Source organism: Homarus americanus, unplaced genomic scaffold (genome assembly GCF_018991925.1).
Source record: "Homarus americanus isolate GMGI-L3 unplaced genomic scaffold, GMGI_Hamer_2.0 scaffold28, whole genome shotgun sequence".
In the NCBI taxonomy this organism is placed as follows: Eukaryota; Metazoa; Arthropoda; class Malacostraca; order Decapoda; family Nephropidae; genus Homarus; species Homarus americanus.
Window position 1 is genome coordinate 3,149,047 of NW_024742238.1, and position 20,207 is coordinate 3,169,253.

At 39.4% G+C, this 20,207-nt stretch overlaps 2 protein-coding genes across 13 annotated transcripts in view; both read left to right on the forward strand.

Moving 5' to 3' along the window:
* The window catches only part of LOC121876659 (thymosin beta-like), a 30,288-nt gene extending 26,947 nt beyond the window's left edge, over positions 1–3,341 (forward strand). For 9 of the 11 annotated variants that reach the window (XM_042381984.1, XM_042381987.1, XM_042381985.1 and 6 more), the window contains 3 exons: positions 940–1,053; positions 1,772–1,885; positions 2,735–3,341. In XM_042381984.1, coding sequence (XP_042237918.1) covers positions 940–1,053; positions 1,772–1,885; positions 2,735–2,760 — 254 coding nt within the window. In that variant the 3' untranslated portion in view covers positions 2,761–3,341. Of the gene's footprint in view, positions 1–939; positions 1,125–1,222; positions 1,886–2,734 lie in introns of those variants that run through there. The other 2 variants (XM_042381992.1, XM_042381993.1) reach the window with 2 other exon arrangements.
* A 9,892-nt stretch (positions 3,342–13,233) lies between these two features.
* LOC121876595 lies at positions 13,234–19,988 on the forward strand. Of its 2 annotated transcripts, none has more exons than XM_042381802.1 (6): positions 13,234–13,391; positions 13,514–13,673; positions 14,586–14,732; positions 14,905–15,051; positions 15,639–17,084; positions 18,255–19,988. In XM_042381802.1, the coding sequence occupies exons 2-6, from the start codon at positions 13,632–13,634 to the stop codon at positions 19,074–19,076; spliced, it is 2,604 nt and encodes an 867-aa protein (XP_042237736.1). In that variant the 5' UTR covers positions 13,234–13,391; positions 13,514–13,631; the 3' UTR covers positions 19,077–19,988. The 2 variants fall into 2 exon arrangements, with proteins under 2 accessions (XP_042237736.1, XP_042237735.1); XM_042381801.1 differs by having other exon boundaries at positions 13,517–13,673.
* Positions 19,989–20,207: the final 219 nt, after the last annotated feature.

Below are 20,207 nucleotides of genomic sequence, written 5' to 3' on the forward strand. Positions count from 1 at the left end.
CACTTAACACTTTCAAATGTCACCAGATTTGTTTAATATTGAGATGTGTACTGTATGGTGTGGCATTACTTAACGGGATGTGTGCTCGGGTGCTGTGGTTGTTTCAGAAGATTACCTTCCCCCCTCCCACACACTAAAAAGTTCTGATACAGGAATCGGATATTTCTTTATTAAGTATTAAACCTCTGACCTTGTGCTTTAAATTTGTAATTGACACGGTTTTGTTGAAGATTACCTGTATGACATACTTTTTCCTCACTATTAACTACAATTATTAAAGATTACCTCGTTGTTTGTTTCACACTTGACTAAAAGCGTTTACATCACAGTACAGTATATGATAATTAGGGTTTTATAGTTCCAGGATAGGGAACTACAATAGTCGCAGTATTTTACTCCTCCGAGTACTACAATTTGGTATAATGTAATGTATTTTGATACAAATGTGCTGTAATTTAGTAATGTTTGTTTTAGAAAATTTTATTTCATCCAAGACCCTAAGCACTGTATACTGAGACTGAACTTATTTATCCATCTGCAATACTGTATTATGTTATCAAGAAAGTCTATCACAACCTGATATATCATGTTCATTTTAGGTAGGTATATACTGAACCTTGGAATGCACTTGGTCTATACATTACAATACATACTGTATTATACTTAAAACTAAGGGTTTGTCTATATACATAAATGGTCGTGGACCTCAAGGTGTCTAGACAAGAAGTGGGGGGACTACATGAGAAATTCTGAAAAATTCTCGCCAGCAAAATGGGCTCAGTCCCAGGCATTACAGAATACAGACACGCGTGTATTGTGAAAAGGTTACAGTATTTGCCTCCTGTATAAAAGATCCTTTGAAGAAGTTTTAATTCATTCTGATTTTTTTCCCAATTGTCAAAGAACGGCATTTGTTGAATGAAATGTGCTTCTTGCCAGATATTCAGATCGAGCGAGCTCATCAGGGTATATTTGAGCGTTTGGTTTCCTTCGACAAAAGTGAGATGAAGCATACAGACACACAAGAGAGATGTGTTTTGCCCACTAAAGCAGGTGGAGGAGCATGTGTGAACTAGTGTGGTGCATTCATTTTATTAATGAGAGCATTGTGAAGTTGCAAGTAGACTAGGATCCATATTTAATGTCTTGTGGTATTTATGGTGTAATTGATGACACCAAATTGGTCACCAGTGTTTAATAACCCCCATTGTAAGTACCTTGTACAGTACTTTACTGAAAATTTACTTAGTAATTGAAGATTTTCAGTTTAATAATTAAAATTACTAATACTGTACATGATTGGAAATAACACACAAGTCATGTGGACAATTTTCAGTTACATTTTGGTTGTTTACTTGTATGGCATTCAGGGTTCTTAGGACATCTTAACCTTAGGTGGGATAATGAAAGATTTTCTTAACTTTTGTGTTTATAGCTAAGTTTTTGTGGTGTGGTAATAGATTATAGAATGTTTCCTCTAATACTGTCAATACTAATTAAATTGATATCCCTGGTAAGTTAAGTGCCAACTTATGGACTAGATCCTAACTGGAAGCGTACTCAAAATTTACTCATAAGTTTTAACAGCCATTTCCTAAAATATTTTAACATTGCATGTACTGTGTTAAATTGGGATTAAGTACAGTAATGTTCATTTTAGTGTAACCTTCATTCATGGATATTTGTATTCATGACTTGTAAGAACCAACCCATAAATTCTACTTGGAAAAATATTTGCTTATGCAAATGTTGATTCGTCTTGTTGTTTCAGATATTGTTGCCGAAAAGGGTCAACAGGCTCTCCGTCAGGGTATTGAGGGCTTCAATCCTTCTGCTCTGAAAAGGACCGAGACCCAGGAAAAGAACAAACTCCCTACTAAGGAAGGTTGGTGCAATACTTGTCAAATTGTAATCTTTTTCCTTAAAATAATGCCAAGTTAGGGAAGGGATGTAATTTTTTTTTTAGTGCTGTAGTCTTGTGCCTTGACATTTGAACCAACAAATATACAATGCAAATTTGACTATGTATTCAGTACAGTATTTATAACAACATACAGTATTTTAAATATTGAGATGGATTTGAGCAGAGGGTATTGCCTCAACACAAATAACAAATGGTAGTAAAAAAAAAAATTACATAATGGGAAAAGGTCAAATGCAGTATACAGTAACCTGTAAAATTTGCCTGGGGAACACATATTCATGCCTTAGTGTTGCACAGAATTTTTAACCTTCCTTGTATGAAGAGAATGCTATAATTGAGACTGTTGTTTGAATGGTGTGAGGAAGCTCTAAAAGTATGTCTGCTTATTACATGTGAATTTAATCGTCAGTAGGATGACTTTACAAAATATGAAAGATATTTTTTAGTTAGTCTTGGAGCTAAGAAAAACCTTATTAGAAACCTGCCTTAGTCCCCAATACTTAAGTAATGTTGCTTCACTTTTTTTTGTCAGTGCTGCATATTTCCCTCATGACTTTTTCACACAACTAAACATTATAACAATCATTTGCTGTACCATTTATGTATGATGCAATGATATTTTGTTATAAAAGAAAAGTACTTTACACTGTATAGACAGGTATATTTTATTGGCTTTCTAATACAATATGTATTTTCAAAAGAAGCTAAAGTTCTCAGAAGGACCAGTTGTCAGTGTTGTTGCCTCTGTACACTTTGTGTGTAAAATTGTCTAATTACACTGTTACAAATCCTTACTTTTAATTTTTGCAGAGATTGAGCAGGAGAAGAAAGCCTAATAAGGAATGCGACAGCAGTTATGAGTGTTGCGCGTCCAAGTGATATCCTTCTCCCCGCTCTCCCTAGAACTTCCTTTGGAGTTCTGCAAGCCAAAATGTTTTGTACTTTGATAATCTAAGTATATAGGTAAAAAACGACTGATTTTGTAACCTGATATCATATACTATTCTTTGAGTCATTATTTTTGCTTTAAGATAAGAACAAGGTGCTGATTGATAGCAAGGCGTTGGCAAGAAAGTTTTAGGGCAATTAGATGGAATATTTTATTGCTTTTGCACACCCTTCAATTAAATGTCAGCGATGCTAGTGGACCAAAATTTCACCTTGCTTTCGTCTTGTATGTAGAAGGTAGAGGTCTCCCATACAGGTACTGGAAAACTGCCAAAAGATACAAGAGTTCTTATAATTTTGAAGGAAAGCAAGTCTGATAATCCTGTTCTTGAAAGTTACTTAACATTTAATTGTTAGCATTTACAGACGTCAAATATCTAAGACTTGATAAGTTTGTTTTCAAAATTATTTTTGCTTTTTGGGGCATCCAAATATATGTGATTTTGGGAGTCAATAAAATGCTTTTGTATGTCATTGTTTGTTTCATCCATTATTTTTTACTGAGTGGTACCATTTTCAGACTTAAAAAGATTAGTTCCTTTTATTTCGTTGTTGGCTGTTATGTTGATTTTGATGTTTTGATAGATATTAGTACTAAAAATTTTGTATGCAAGTGAGCAGAATCTCCTGGGTAAATGTGATGCTTATCATCCTTTTAAGATATGGAAAGATATGGTGTGAAATAAAATGTATACATGAACATGGTCTTGCCTAATCTATACTCGTCACCCTAACTTGCATGAACCCTGAAATGTATTGAGGTCGTAAGACTAATTACATGTCAAACCACAATTTAACGACTTTTCAGTGAACTATAAACACCTATATGATAAGGAAGTTGTAATGATGTTTAGAATAATCTCCACTACATTCATAAATTATTGTACCTAAAGTATTTTATCAATTTGATCACTGTAAATTTTATTTTAGAAAACCAACATAACACTTATGAAAAACAGCAATTGTATAGGTTATCCCTCGTCACCAGTAATAAAAGTATACCTTTGTTTAAACTGCAAAATGTGTATGACCCTGTATGCCCTTGCTTCAACAACAAAATTCCTAATGAAAATTATAAAGGTATCTTCAGCAGGCAAAGTAATACCAATTAATGTAAGAGTGAAGAGGGAGGAAGAAGTAATAAAAGAAAAGTGAATTGTTATTGCTGACTGATTGAGAATAGTATCACACTTTCAAACTATTCAGACACTTTTAAACTCGAATCATTCAACATGTCCCATTCACTTGATTTTTAGTACAGTAGGTGTGTGTGTGAGGAGTACAACAGTGAATATTGCACACCTGTCACCAGTATTGCTGGTTTGTACACAGGGCACCCCTAGTTTACATGTCAGTGAAAGGATGTCTGACTTGATAGTTGGGGAAGCAGAGAAAGTTAAATGCATAGGTGGCTACACTGTGTTATTGTCCCAAATAAAAGCTTGATCTCCCATGTGCTGTATCTGCACTTCCCTTAAAGGACTGTCAAACCCATAGGATCCTCCCTCAAAACTAGAAGCCCCTTTCTTTAACCTGTTTATCCCTGCTGTTAATGGGTTCTTTGCCGTTTAATTGCCAAATTTTAATTCCATGGGACCACTCATTTGAAAGGTCGGAACTATGGGTTTTGAGGTAAAAAAAAATAAATAAAATTCCTGATGATGGTTGTCACATAGTTTGTGCCCTTGTAGTGGTTAATAGATCATGCTGCATTACTAGACTAGTGCATACCCAGATTGTCATTAGACCGATCAGGGGTTCTACAGTACAGTAATCCAACAAAAGTTACGCAAGAATAAGCACAAAAATGTGCGTGTTCTTTTGTGAAATTGTACACATGTAGGATGAAAAAACTTAAGGTTACTGTTCAGTTGACTCCCACACTACGGAAGAGGTACATTCTTGAAAAGTTGTCTGCAATATTAAATTCTATACCACAATCCATCCCAGTTTACCTAGATATTTTATATTGGAAAAAACTTGCATTTAAGGATAATTAACCTATAAACACAATATGTACAGTACCTGTATATTGATATTTATTTCTTTTATGTACAGACCTTTTAATTTAACTTTACAGAAATGATCAGTGTGTGAGGTGATGGTGTAATAGATTTGGTTTAATATCACCCACATCCAAACTGCCAGTTTTACATCCAAGGTGAAGGCTTTGAGGGTTCTTTTAGCTGTACTACTACCACTTGAACTTATGAGCTCTTTCCAGACTTCTTGAGCAATGGTAACACTGCGCTGCCTTGAATACACTGAAGTATCAGGTAGGATGTTTTGGAAGTACAGTACAGTAGTAATTTGTATGTAGTATTGATAATTTATGTATCGGTATTCTGGAGGGGATATTAACCCTTAAACTGTGACCATGGAAAAATTGGGTGGTCTGTGTAGGTGCAAACAATGGTTTTTTTTTTTTTTTTTTTTTCAATTAGATAAAAAGTAAATTTTCATAATGAAATTACTTTATAGACAATTCATCTGGTGGATATTTTTCTGCATGTGCAGTTAATTATACAGGTAACTCGTGTTTTACGAGCGCTTGATTTAAGTGTTTTCGGACTAACTCGATTGTTCAATTAATACCAAAAGCTAATTTACGCGCACCTATTTTTTTTAAATAATGCGCTCAAGACAGTTTAAATTTGCTGTGCGTATTCGCCTGGCTGTGGAGTCGTGTTTGATGCCTGGTGAGGTGCTTGTAAGTTATTACAATAAAGTCGCGGTCATATCAACCAACGATTTTAATATTAATAATTATTGTAACAATAAAGATTATTACCACTAATGATGAAGATAATGATAATGAAGTAGTCTGTACAACAACTGTGAGGTCGTCCAGCAAGCTTCCTGTGTATCGCTTTCTCAGTTCACACCAGTACTACTATTTTCTCTGTGCTTTCATTTGCATTGTGTGTGTACAGTATCACGTACCTTTTTAGTGTTAAATGCTGTTTTCCCCATCGAGCATGTCTGGAAAATGTCCATCTGCCTCCTCTGGGGCACCTAAAGTTAAAACGACAGAAAAACAATTGCAATGGATGTGAAATTAAATGTGATACCCGCCATCAGAGAGGAGAGCGTGTGTCGGAGGTTGGCCTCGTGCTTGGTTTAAGTGAGAGCACTGTTCATACCCTGTGCGGAATATGATGGTTCCCCTAACCTGAACCATTTACATGTATTCTTATGGGAAAATTGTTTAATTTACGATTTTTTTAATTAAGCTGTGGTTTTCAAGAGCATAACCCCCGTGTAAAACGAGAGGTGGGTGTACTGTACAATTAGTAACACTACAATGGTCAAGGAGCCACTTCCTTCCCTCTTATTACCCCCTGAACTGCGAGATGTAAAAGTTTCTTGCACTATCCCTGATAAAGGTCATTGACCTAAAACAGAGTATGGGAATGCCATATGCATTTAAATGTCAAAGCAGAAAATGAGCGTGTCTATTGCCGTTGGTTGCAGTTGCTTACATCAATGGATGTTAGCCACAGTTGAAGGGTTAATGTGTGTACATTTACAGGGAAGGGGTTGTACACCCACAAAAATTATTCGGCACCCTTATGGCATGATACAATATGACACGGGTGCCAAATAATTTTTTAGTGGGTGTACATACAAGTCAAGAATGAACAAAACAGTTGGGTTGTCAGATTGTGTACTGTACTCGTAGACTTGACTGTAAATATCCTCATATTTGGTGGGTTTGTAGCAGCCAAATATTCCACAAGCTCACCAGTAAGTCTGTAAACATGCACATCTGATGACCACAGTGTACTGTAAGCCATATACTATACAGTGATCGAACACAAACATTTCGATTAACGAACTGCCTTCCATAAGGATCTTCAATTCGGTTAACGAAAAAAAATTAACGAACTTCTTACGAACCGACCTCAACATGTTTTCGCTTGCACTGACCGGGCAACCAGCTTTAGTATCAGTCCGCCAATACATTAATCGGTTCTAGGGCTTAAATTCCTTACTATTTTTGTAAATATCAAGAAGTTTATACTATTCAATAATTTTAAAAGTTTAATATTCAATTTTTTAGTCATTTTAACAATTATTGAACAAAATTGAAGGTAAAGTGACTAGTTTAATGGGCGGCATCCAGCCTCTTAACACAGCAAACAGGCGTCAGTCTCTCTCTGTTTTCACTGGAGGTAACATCTTGCTTGAGACTCTCTTCAACTAAACGCTTTTTTTCTGTGTTTCCAAGCAAATTATTGGTCATTTTGAAATATATTTTATATATTGACAATATATAATGTAGTGCAGCGTTGATTTAAAGAAAATAATCTTGAATTAAACCAGAGAGCTAAAATTTTATGGGTGAAATGGCACCATGGGGTGACTTCTCTTCCACCCCAATACCTTCTCTTCTTCCTTCTCCTCCACCCCCATTTTAAATCCCATCATCATCATCATCATCCAGGAGCCTTCTACATACACACCTCAAAGTAAGTGAACTTTCTACCATTTTTGTTGAATTTAGGAAATTTTCGGTGAGCTGGAACCAATTACCCAAAAACCCATTGAAACAATGGTTTCGGTTAACGAACGTTTCGGTTAACGAACGACCTTCTGGAACGGATTGAGTTCGTTAACCGAGGGGCCCTGTACTGTGTAAATTTACATTTAAATACCATCATTATTTTTGGTTGGTTGAAACAACAAAATTGTCAATTTATACTACTTATTCCTCATCTCTGTTTTATGACAATATTTTCACACCTGTGTGGGGTAACCATGATTACCTGGGTGTCATCAGGCAAATTTGAAGCAAGTTTTACAGCTGGATGCCCTTCCTATCACCAGCCCACTTCTAAGCTTCTTTTTAATTGGCAAGGCAGGGTTGCTACTGCCGAGGATAACCAATGATTATTGCCCACCTATACAACAACCTAGCCCCATGCAGGCTTTGAACCCACACTTCTTAGATGTGTGTGATAACTTTACAGTACAGTAGTATGTTTAAGGAAATGTGTTAATATAATCTTCAGTATGCTTTGCATTGAGCAAAGATATTAGTGCATTGCATATATTTTTAATCTTGGTGAAGGCAGATAATATAAGAGGAGGTTTTAACGTAATAAACTGTACTGCACTATATTCATGGTCACTAGGACAGTTAGGTTACTGAACTGTACTCTACTGTATATTTTTTTATACTGTATGTAAAGTAAGGCTTCAAAATATAGTACAGTACATAGTAAACTACCATCAATATTTTACTCACTTAAACTGCAATAATGAAATAAATGACAGCTTATTGAGTGGAGTAAGTGTGTAAGGTTGGAAGCAGCCAGGTAGGAAATCATCAATAGTGGCTTTCTTCCCTGCCATACCCAGCCTTGCAGTCAACACCGTTCATTATGTTGAAAATCATACTACTGTACAGTATTTGATAAATATTAGTATTTCATTAAGTTAAATAAAATACCTGTAATGAAGGTGGATTAATGTATATACAGTACTGAACTGTATTAATGTGTTCATATTGTTAGTATTATAGGTATGTAGTTCTTGAAAATAATAATAATTTTGTACTTGCCTAAAAGTTTTCTGGAGGAACCAAAGTTGGAGCAGCAGTAGACAAGATAGTTAGTCAGGTATATAGGAAATAAGTGATTCAGGGGATGATTGTTGGCAGAATAGTGGCGTTTTACTGTTGCTAATACCAGAATTAAAGAAAAAAACTTCTGGTGATCCCAGATAGACCATAATGCAGCAAATCTTTTAAACAAGGAGTATCTGGACCAATTGATGCACTAAAGATCCTCTTGTATACATCACACACAATAATCTTGTGAATGTGATGCTTGCATGCCAGTTGCAAAGTTCACAATCAAGCTTTTTTCAATCAAAGAACACCTCTGCTTTAGCACCTGTATTACTGGCAATTGTATCAAAGCATGAAGTCTTGACATGGTGTTCAATATTTCATTCTTGATTAGTTTTCACAGTAGCAGAGGCTACTGCTCCTCCAGTGCCACATCTCAATTGAGGAACTACAAGCAACTTCACTTCCTGTCACTAAAATTGGCATGCAATCTATTTTCTCTCCCCTAGTAAGTGTTGGGAGAAGTTTTCCACCCCAGTAAAGAACAAGAGGTACTTTGCAGTTGGCTGCAAAATCAGTTTTTCTAAAAAAATTTCCTGTCTTTCTCGATTCCTTCTTAGGTGCTCATTGGCCAAAGTATCATTCGCTGACTTTTCTCCATATGTTCTCCCCCGCTGCTAAGACAAGACATACATTGCCCCACAATTTGAAATTTTAGCATGATCTAAAGCTGCTGCCAAATGAGAGCTGATTTTCGTTCTCTTGGGGTGAGGATTTATGGCTCCTCCCACTCTTGATCGCTTCAAGGGACTTATGTCTGGAGAAGATACCTCATCCCTAAATACTGGTATTGGAGTATTGATCTTGAAGAAACAATTTTGGGGTTATTGATGTACAGTAGCTAAAACGACTATCTGTGCAGGTGGGGGGGGGGGTCGATATGCTCCGAAATTTTACGTGCTACTAGTGAGAGCCCTCATATACCAAAATTTATCGTCCTTGGTTGCATATTGTTTCTCATAAAGTATGCACAGATAGTTGTTTTAGCTACTGTACATTTATTTTGCTCCATCTTTCTTCTTGTCTGCTGCTTCTCTCCGTTTCCTTTTTTTGCCCTCCTTTTGTGCATGTTTTACGTCTACCTTTCCCATGTAGCCTTTCCTTGGTCCTCGTTGATCTTCAAGAAAATCCAAATCCTTTCTATCTTTGATAAGTTTATCAACAACCTTGTAGGCTATATCAAACAGCTTGTCAAGCTTACAGCTGACTGATGCTGTCTCCCCTTGTTCTTTTTTATTTTGTTGTACTGATCAACAATCCTTTCCAACTTGGTAATAACGTTTCTCTCATGTGCAGTTGGAATCTTCACTCTCCCAGATAGCAATCACTGCACGAGACACCTGTACAGCACCATTGTACTCATATATTGATAGTTTTTGTTTGTCATGCAAGTGGATGAAGAAAAATCGCCTCAGGACTTCTTGAGGAATGTGCATGTGGGGACAATGAGGCAACCACCAACCCTAGAAGCTCCCACCTAGGTGGAGACGCCAACATTTAAACATGACTATGACTGCTCCCCATATTGTATTGTAGGTAGAGAAAATGAGGTAACTACTAATAATGCAGTAGGTTCAGATTAGAGCCAAAACCGCATTCTAAATCTACTTTAAAAGTCGTGTATACAAACAATGACAGTTTCCTCAACATAAGAGCAGAGTTTAAAACTATTAAAGATCCATTAACTTGGCATTGTTATATAAAAATAGAAGGGTTCAATCAGATGACTATGAATTTAATATCAACATCCACTATTCATTTATGAATTTGTTCAAGGCAACATTTAAAATCATCAACATTTTGCAACCATTTTCCATGCTTGCAGCTCCTCGTGCTGCATGGTTGCTTGTAGTCTTTCTTACCAGGTTCTTATCTCTAGTGTCATTCTTTATAACCACTCTCCTGTCATTCTTAGCCTGCCCCTGGCTCTCCTCCCCACCACATTCAGGTTCATGCGCCTCTACAGTATATTCAATGTTTCCTCCATTCTCTCCATGTGCCTAAACCATCTCAGCCTGCCTATATGCAGAACTTTCTCAATACTCTATATCCAGCTGCCTGTTTGCAATTACACAGCTTTGCCAATACAGTACTCTCAATTCCCAGTCACTCTCTTAGTTCTGAACAGGACCTCCTCTCTTTCAGTGTTACACTTCACTTCCTACCTCACCATTCTCATTTCAGATTGCTCAAGTCTACTTATGTCGTCTTCTTTAATTGCTCACGTTTTACTGCCATACATCACACTTTTCACTGTTGTATGCATTTACAGATCATCGAATTATAGTTCATTGAACCATGGGGATTTGAGATCCTTATTAGACAATGCAACAGCATCCAATTCAATTCCAGTCGTTGCCAGGTACTGTACGGTAATGGGGTTTTTGTACTGATAATAACTGGAAAAGTAAAGTTCTGTACAGTACAGTACAGTACACCTTAATAACTCTGTGACTCTTTTTATAGAAATTCTGAGAGATTATAGTATTTCATTCCAGCACATTGAAGATTTAACCCATTATAGAAGTGAGCAAACACCAAAACTGCTCAATGTCATCATAACCAGTGAGGAGGGTCTGATATTCGAATTGGAACCTTTAATGCCCATTGGCACTAGCCATTATGTAACACTGCCCTTCAGATTTAATTGTTATTTGGTACAAGACGAATGCATTTTGCAATGTTGATTACAACAGAATGAGGAAGGAAGCAAGGAGCACTGAATGACCTAACTTCATTAAAAATGGATGTCGATCTTCCTGGAAACTCGAGAGGATACAGATAAATGTTTTATGAAAAATATGCAATACCGTGTATCCAGGTCGCCCCTGTTAGTTCAAGAACAACCAGGAAATCAAAGTATAGTCGCCTTTAAATCCAGACTTGATAAACATTGAAACATGTTCAGGTACAATGAAAGACAAAAGTCGTGTCGTGGAATTTGGTGGAAACATATTCTGAAGGGCTATACTTTTGGTGCGCTCTGCCTTGTGTTAGGGAGCTCTCATAATGTTTCACGAGTTATATTTAATCTTCGGACAAAACTGCGACACGACTTTTGTCTTTGATTGTAGTCTCGTTCAAGATTCTTCGAACACTGCTGGAGACAGCTGGCAACTCAAGGCCGTTTGTTTACTATAGTACGTAGTAAAGATTATGAATAAATCTAAAAGTGATTGGTTAATTAGTTTCCCGTTGCTTAATTTAATGGTTGGGGGTAGAAGGTGCTAGACGTGAGGGATCAACAGGATGAAAATAAAAGTAATTTACATCCCAATGGGGGTAAAGGCTGGGGGTTGGGGTAAAGGTGGGGTTGGGGTAAAGGCTGGGGGTTGGGATAAAGGTGGGGTTGGGGTAATAAAGGCTGGGGTTGGGATAAAGGTGGGGTTGGGGTAAAGGCTGGGGTTGGGATAAGTCTGGGGGTTGGGGTGGGGTTGGGGATGAAAGTCTGGGGTTGGGTCTGGGGTTGGGGTAAGGGGGTTAAAGTCTGGGGTTGGGGTAAAGGCTGAGGGGTTGGGGTAAAGGCTGGGGGTTGGGGGTAAAGGCTGGGGGTTGGGTAAAGTCTGGGGGTTGGGGTAAAGGCTGAGGGTTGGGGTAAAGTCACTGGGGTTGGGGTAAAGGCTGGGGGTTGGGGTAGGGGGGTTGGGGTAAAGGCTGAGGGGTTGGGATAAAGGTGGGGTTGGGGTAAAGGCTGAAGGTTGGGATAAAGAATTGATATTGGGATAGAGGTTACCACGTGTTGACCAAATTCGCCCAAATATTTACAATCAGGTTGTGACGGCAAATCGCATCGTCTCCTACAGGTACGCTGTTTAACATGTAAAAATATAATGACTACATAATCCAACAGATAAGAGGCCATAACGATATATTTGTAGACTGTGGAGGATAGTTTAAGTAAGGCGGTAATATAGTGATGTGACTGCCTTCATAAAATAGCTTGGTGCAACCTTCCTCCTCCCTACGCCCCAGTACATGATACTGTACCCTCCAAATTTCACTTCTCCATCCCTGTCTCCCTCCGCCATTCAACTTTTATCAGAAAGTTGGATAAGATATTATATTTGGTAATCAAAATGTAATTTGTAACCATATAGGAAGTATCAGCATTCTTAAATAAATGAGTAATTCTTTCTTAACACCGCTCTCAGACCATTAGAACAAGGTTGCTTCTGCCCATTCACTTTAATATTCTAACTACTGTACATACTCAACAAACACATTGCTGCTGCCTATTCTCACAAAACCCGCCAGTACTACTTATTACATCATTACCATTAATATATAACTATATCCATTCTTCGTATCATTGTATTTTTTCAACTGCCATTTTCAAGATATGTTTATATTTGTTCAGTTGGTAAGGTAGAGATGACTGGTTCTAGTTATAATTTCAGTAAATATTATACGATAAATATTAAGTACAAGGTCCCTGGGAAAGTGGAGTTTTGAACTGCGAATATTGTTAGGTACGCCCCTCCCCCTCCTCCCACCTCCCACGCTAAGGTCAGGCATATTGTACACTGCCTTCATCTGCTACCAATTCATCATCATTCTCTCTCTCTCTATCTCTCTATTCTTATTTCTCGCTCACTATTTCTGTCATTCTATCTCTCTTTTTCTGTCTCTTTATTTTTATTTCTCAGTCTCTCACTCTCTCCCGTGGTATCAGTACCCACCCCTCGGAACATCCGGTGAGGCCCGCCCTCCCAACCCTTGTGTGCGTGACTGGTCCATTAGTGGTGTTGTTGGTAATGGTGACGGTAGTGATGGTGACGGTGATGATGGTGACACGCACACACGGCTCACTATCCTGTCTGCTTGCTGCGCCTATAGTGTTGGTATTAAGCGACTGAAAGTGATTTTACACATTGAAAAAAAAAGGTGTGGATTTTGTTTTTAATTGATGTTCGTCACGTTAAAGATGATTATTGTATGTGGATAATATTTTTAGATAAAGTAATTTTAATTGTGTTCCTGAATGACCCCCCAAAATATTTTTCAAGCAGTAGTGAACACCAGACCTTCGAGTGTGGATCCGTGACTGACTGGGAAAGTGACTGACGTCTGACAGTTACGTCTAACCGAAAAACCTACTAACAAGCACAACAGTGAACAAGCAACATGGGGAAAAGAAACTTACTCAACCTCTTGTGTGTATTTTCGGTGAGTCTTTTAAATATATATTTTTTTTTTCGGTTTACGTCAAACCCCCAGCTTATTTCACCTGATAATTAAACGTCCTAACGCTACCTGAGTGGGGGTTATGTTGCGTGAGAATTAGGTTCCCTGAAACGTGGGTTACGTTAGCTGAGAGGTAGGTTAGGTTAGAATTAATTTATGATAGTTTAGGTCAGGTTAGGTTAGCTCGAAACACACACTGTAACAAACACATGATATTTATAAATGACAGACGAACTGACCCGGACACAAAATGGTCGTAGAAACACTAGCATAAACTTCAATATAGACACAACGAAACAGACATACTAATACTGTTGTCTCCCTCCACTTATAAACCTTCCTGTTGTCTCCCTCCACTTATAAACCTCCCTGTTGTCTCCCTCCACTTATAAACCTCCCTCCCTCCACTTATAAACCTCCCTGTTGTCTCCCTCCACTTATAAACCTCCCTGTTGTCTCCCTCCACTTATAAACCTCCCTGTTGTCTCCCTCCACTTATAAACCTCCCTGTTGTCTCCCTCCACTTATAAACCTCCCTGTTGTCTCCCTCCACTTATAAACCTCCCTGTTGTCTCCCTCCACTTATAAACCTCCCTGTTGTCTCCCTCCACTGTTAATTACGTCTAGTTGAATATTTCCTAAACTTTTCGTCTCATCCCCTTGATATTTTTACTATTAATATTCGTATGATTATTTACTATTTACATGTATACTACTAATTATTTATACTGTTTACTACTACAGCTATTTGTACTATTTACTAGTTTTACTGTTAACTTTACCATCTACTATTTATAGAACAGTACAGTATCTACCATTTACATTATAATGCATCATTTACTACAGTATATCTTCTCTCCTGGCTCCATCAATAGTATCCTTCTCGTCCTCTAGGTCGTGGTAAGAGGATGGGCAGCTCCCTCAGAGTTATGCCCACGGGAGTGTACATGTGAGGACGCGCCCCTCAAGGATGCCTCCTTCGTACTTACTTGGATGACGTCGTGGGGTGAGGATGACCTGCCCGAGGTGCATCCTAATGAGGCGAGTTCGAAACCTGTGTTCGGTTCTGACAAGTAATAATAATAATAATAATAATAACAAGAATAAAATTATTAATATTTAAATAATAATAATACTGTAATAGAAATGAATAATTTAGTAATAATAATAACAAATAATTTTGGGTTATTTACAAATCCTACTGCTTCCTCAGGTGATAGAGGCGGGAGACATGGTGACGTCAACGACCGCGGGGGAGGCGGGAGTGGACGTGAACATGGTGGGTTTACACGTCACCTGCGCCCTCATGCCGGAGACCAACCTCACCACCCTCTTCCACGCCATCCCTGCTAGAGCCATGGTTAGGATGACCGCTTGTCTGCATGCCTGTGTTTGTCTGTCTTTCTTATGTCGGGCTGTTCGATATACTGTAAATATTAATGAACTGACATCACCATTACTGTCTTCTACTCGTTTAGTAGGTATAATATGACCTTAATTGTCTACCAAATCGAAATTCTCATATAACACTAAATTCACATAAATGCAGTTCCAGAATAGTGTAACTACCTTTATTGTGAGTTTGGCTGACTTATGGTTTGTAATTCTCCATAATTTGTTGATACAGAGAATGTGTCTATATGTTTCACTCTGGCGACTAGTGTAGCTGTTGGTGTGGGTACTCAGTGAGCATTTAATATTGGACTTTTTTGTTCCTTCATCAGCTCGGCTTCAAGGTCACGTTACCACTGGTTCTGTCAGGCATCACAGTTGTCTTCTTTATGTACTCTACCTCCTAACATTGATGTAATACCTGATTCCTGTGAACATTCTTCACTTTCCTTAGATAAAGACTTTCTTCCTTTCCTCCACCGATTTTTTTCTCTCTTCAGATACGTGCACATCTGGTAAAATTCTTATCCGCGTCTGATACATTTGTAATTACAGGTACTGACGGTACTACAAGCCACAGGAAGTGACCTTGTAGTGGTTGAGGCAGGACAACTTACACCCCTGAAGGAACTTAAGGCATTACATCTGCAGGGGTATGCGAGACACCATGCTTCACAGGTCTCTGGCTACTTCTCAAACCGTGTGAGGCAGATGGTGCAACATAAGGAGGAAGTTAAAAAGATGGAGGAGGAGGATGACCAGGATCTGCTCTTGGCGATATCCGAAGATGCTCTGATGCCTCTGACCAACCTACAGCTGCTAGACTTACAGTACGTGCGTCTGGTAGCTGCCATGGAAGGAGGCCGTCTTCGACGACAGACGGACCCACTGTCCACCACCACTCTCCTCGACATGCCTCTGCCTTACTTCCTCTCTCTTTCTGATCAGATACAAGATCTGGACCTTCCCCCAGAGCTTCTGTCCAAGCTTCCTCCCTCACCCCCGGCTGAACAGGCCTACCAGGAGTTCGAGTTTGTGATGCTGGACGATGATGAGGACAATGTAGTGCCCTACGAAGTCTTCAAGTCCGAGACTGATATTGTACTGGCGCCTTTCATGGCACAGACGCAGCTTCGGTACTTGCGTGTGGCTCATGCCAAGCTAGACTGTGTTGGTCCTGAGCTGCTGACGGGGCTGAGCAACTTGCACACTCTGACGCTAGAGCATAACAAGATCAAGATCCTGCCTCCTGCCATGTTCACTCCTTCTGCTCACATCCGCCATCTTTCCCTCGCCCACAACAACATTCTTGCTCTCGAAGGTGATAGTTTCACTGGCCTCGAGAAATTGCTCACTCTCGATTTGGACTATAACAAACTAGACAGTCTTGGCCCTGCTAGTTTCCCGCGCCTTCCCTGCCTGGCCACCTTGCGGCTCCTCGGTAATCCCCTCACCCACATCTTCCCCTTTACTTTCGCCAATGTCAACGCCACAGAAAATCTTCTTCTTGGCTCCAGTCAGGTTTCTGCAGAGATCCACATTGACACCTTCAAACAGCTCGGATCACTGACTGTGCTTCAACTCGAGAACACTACGTTGCTGTCCCTGAGCCGAGCACTGCTGGAGGGGATGCCAGATTTGAAGGAACTCACCATCCATGGCCACATTCCCTCGATCGACTTTGACGCATTCACAGCAACTCCTAACCTGGAATCCTTGACGCTCAGTAACTGTCACTTAGCTAGACTCTCCCTCGATGCCTTCTTCGGCCTCAAGAGTCTCCGCTTCCTGGACTTGAGTCACAATGGGTTGATGGAGCTCTCGCCTGGCACCTTCGATCACCTTTCCAGCCTCCGGGAACTATACCTTCACCACAACAACCTGACAACACTGCCTCCAGGGATCTTCCTGCCACTCCCGGCAAAGCTGGTGCAGCTGCAAGAGAACCCGTGGCACTGTACCTGTGATTTACTGCAGCTGCGGCCTGCCGTCACTAATAAGGTACCCCACTCTGCAGGTTATTGTTTTTCTTATGATTGTTGGTGTCACTATTGCATCTGAGTTAGCTTTAGCATCACCTCCAGGACTGATCATGTCACCCAAGCAGAACACAATCCAAGGGCATATTCCATCCTTGCTAAAATGAGAAACATCCTGTAGTCTGCCATTTACACCACTGCAGTTCTTGTGTACACACCTTCCACACTCTCTGAGTATTATTGAATTACTGAACTGCCAACACCCTTTCAGACAGCACATGGCTATTTTCCACCTTCCACTATAGGTCCCTCACCCACACCAATAATCACTAATTTTGCTTTTGTCACATTCACTCTCATTCCCTTCTTACATAATTCCATCCTTCTATTTCTTAAAATTTCTACTACCTCATCAATCTGTCTACTATCAACACTAACTCATCTTTATACAACAACTCCCATCGTAAACCAGTCCTATAATCTCGTGATAGTGCCTCCACCACCATGGTAGACAGTAAAGGAGGCCACTCATCATTATTATCATCTACTGTTTTACGGCCATTTTTCTCACGCCCTTCATATCGCCAACCCACTCTTACAGTGGCATCTAGGCATTATGTGAAGGACTTCCATATGCCATCTTTGCTGGCAAGATAGAGTCGCTACTCCCTGAGGTAAACACATGTTGACCGTCCCAACGTTTGTTTAATCTTTCTGTACGTGGCATAACGGATGGATCTGCTGATGGAATTGGATTGACTATTATAAATATCAATTGTTGAATAAAGGAATAATTTCGAATATCTAAACAAACATGAGATTTTCATACCTTTGACTTGTAGCTAAGGGTGATGCTGTGCTCTGCCTAGGTTTTCCTCTGCCTTAACAATTACTGTGTCAGTCAAAAGTACTGTAGCTGGTGATAGCAAGGTTAATGTTAGCGTTAACTCCTTTACCAGTTACTTAAGAACAAAATATTTAAACATATACTATTTTTGAACGTCTAAAAAAAACCAATTATATCAAATATATGTATTGAGGAGTAGTGGTAGTACAGTACAGTAGTAGTATATAGTATTGGTAGTAGTGGTGGTAGTAGTAGTAGTAGTAGTATAGTAATGTTACCTGTATAATGATAATAACCATGATGAACCTTGACCACACTAATTTAGAAATATATTGTACGTGGCAGGTCCGGCAGACGGGGTACACAACATGCCGGTGGGAAGAGAAACAAGGTACAGTGTGCACGAACAACAGCCCCATCCGTCTGAGGTTCGACTCGAGGGTAGCGCCGCTGTGTGCTACTCCTCTCCACCACTCCCGCCAAGATGTCCACCATGTCACCAGCCGCCGCCTCAAGTGCCCCAAGCATCTGTGGAACCCGAGACCAGCGCCCTTCCGCGACACTCTCCGTGACACTCTCCGCCGTCTTGATGACCTCAACGTCAACAGCCTCAATGAAAGGAAGGCGGAAGTTCCACTGGCAGAAGATGAACCTACATGGCTTCCTCTCACTGCTTTTTCCTCCCCACCTCATGACATGAAAGATTTACTAGAGATTGCAGAATCGGAGATGCCCGAAGAGGCTTTTGCTCCACTGACCGATGAGTATTATGAGGGTACTGAAGGGGTGAAGGAAGACGTTGGGGAAGAAAAACACGAGGAGGAAGACAACTTGTTGATAGTACAGCTCACACCAGATCAAGCTGCTCTCTCTCCTGGGTTCTCCGAGAACAACACGACGACGACCCCACTAAACAGCTATCGGCTCGAGAAACAAAAGTTGAAGGCCAAGCTTAAAGCAGACAGAGAAAGACGTCTAAGAGCTCGACAAGCCATGAAGCAACAGCAAAAACTCAAATTATTGGCAGAGAAACGAAAGATCAAAGCCCAGATGGAGGCTGAGCAGCGGCGGGATCAACATAGGAAGGAGGCGGAGATGAGGGAGATAATGAAAGAGGAACTACTGAAGCAGAGGATGACGGCCAGGCAAAGCACCCTCCTGTCCTAGCTCACCACCTCCCTCACCCTCCACAAACGATGCACCAGCTTCTCTAAATGTTTATATAGAGTTAACATTTAGGATATCGGATTAAATTTAAGGTATATAAATCAACTTTTAAAGTATATTTTTATAGGCCATCCATTACGGTGGCGACAGTTTTATGAAGGTTAAACAATTTTTAAAGATATTTAACTGAGGGCCCCACCACTCATTATTCTTCCACTTCACCTCTCTTCTCTGTGTATTTACCTTCATCTACCCTCTCCTTCGGCCCTTCACTTCTGTCTTCTTGACCCTTGTGACCTCCCTCATCCTCCATTCGTTGTGCCATACATTTCACATCCATCAATCAAAGTGTTAAGCGCTTTTCCTCATATCTGAGGGTTGGCGACTACTGTCCCCCAATCGAAACGTTTTCGGACTGTTTTACCAATTCACCCAGATTTTGCATCTCTCTGGGGACACAGCTCTTAGTCTAATTCATTCATCCCAATCCCTGCCTTCCGCTGGCCCTCCTTCCCTAAAGTCTGCACATCAATATCTCTTTAATTATCCCTTCACCCCTAATTATCTTGCCAAAGTATCTCGTTTGTCTTTCGAGTATCTATCATGATGTTTGTGCCAATCTTTGTGTTTTATCATTTATTTTCTTATCAGTATAACTTATTTTTAACATTCTCCTGTAGCTCCATGTTTCCTATCTGCTGAAGGTTCCTACTCTTCTGACCCATACAACAGGACCGACCATACATAGCTTTTTAGCAGCCCTTTTTTTTTCTAATTTAAATTATTTTATCTTTTATATTTATATTTTATTTTATTAAATGCTGTTTCTGCTTAACCTATTCTATTTTAATTTTTTGCACATCTATCATCATAACATTACAGTACTTCCTAAATACAGAACACAAAATTTTACTTTTGTTTAAGTTCCCTGATGCCTCCCATAATTTTATTTTATTTATTTCTTATTAAGAAACACTAACTCTCAGTCCATATTATTCACTTATTTTCTACTAATGTATTAAGTAGTTTTTGTAAAACCTCCTCAGTATCATCTGCACAGCATATATATACTATATACTGTATATATATACACCTGGATCACGCGCACCCACAGTGATTTACTTTCATATA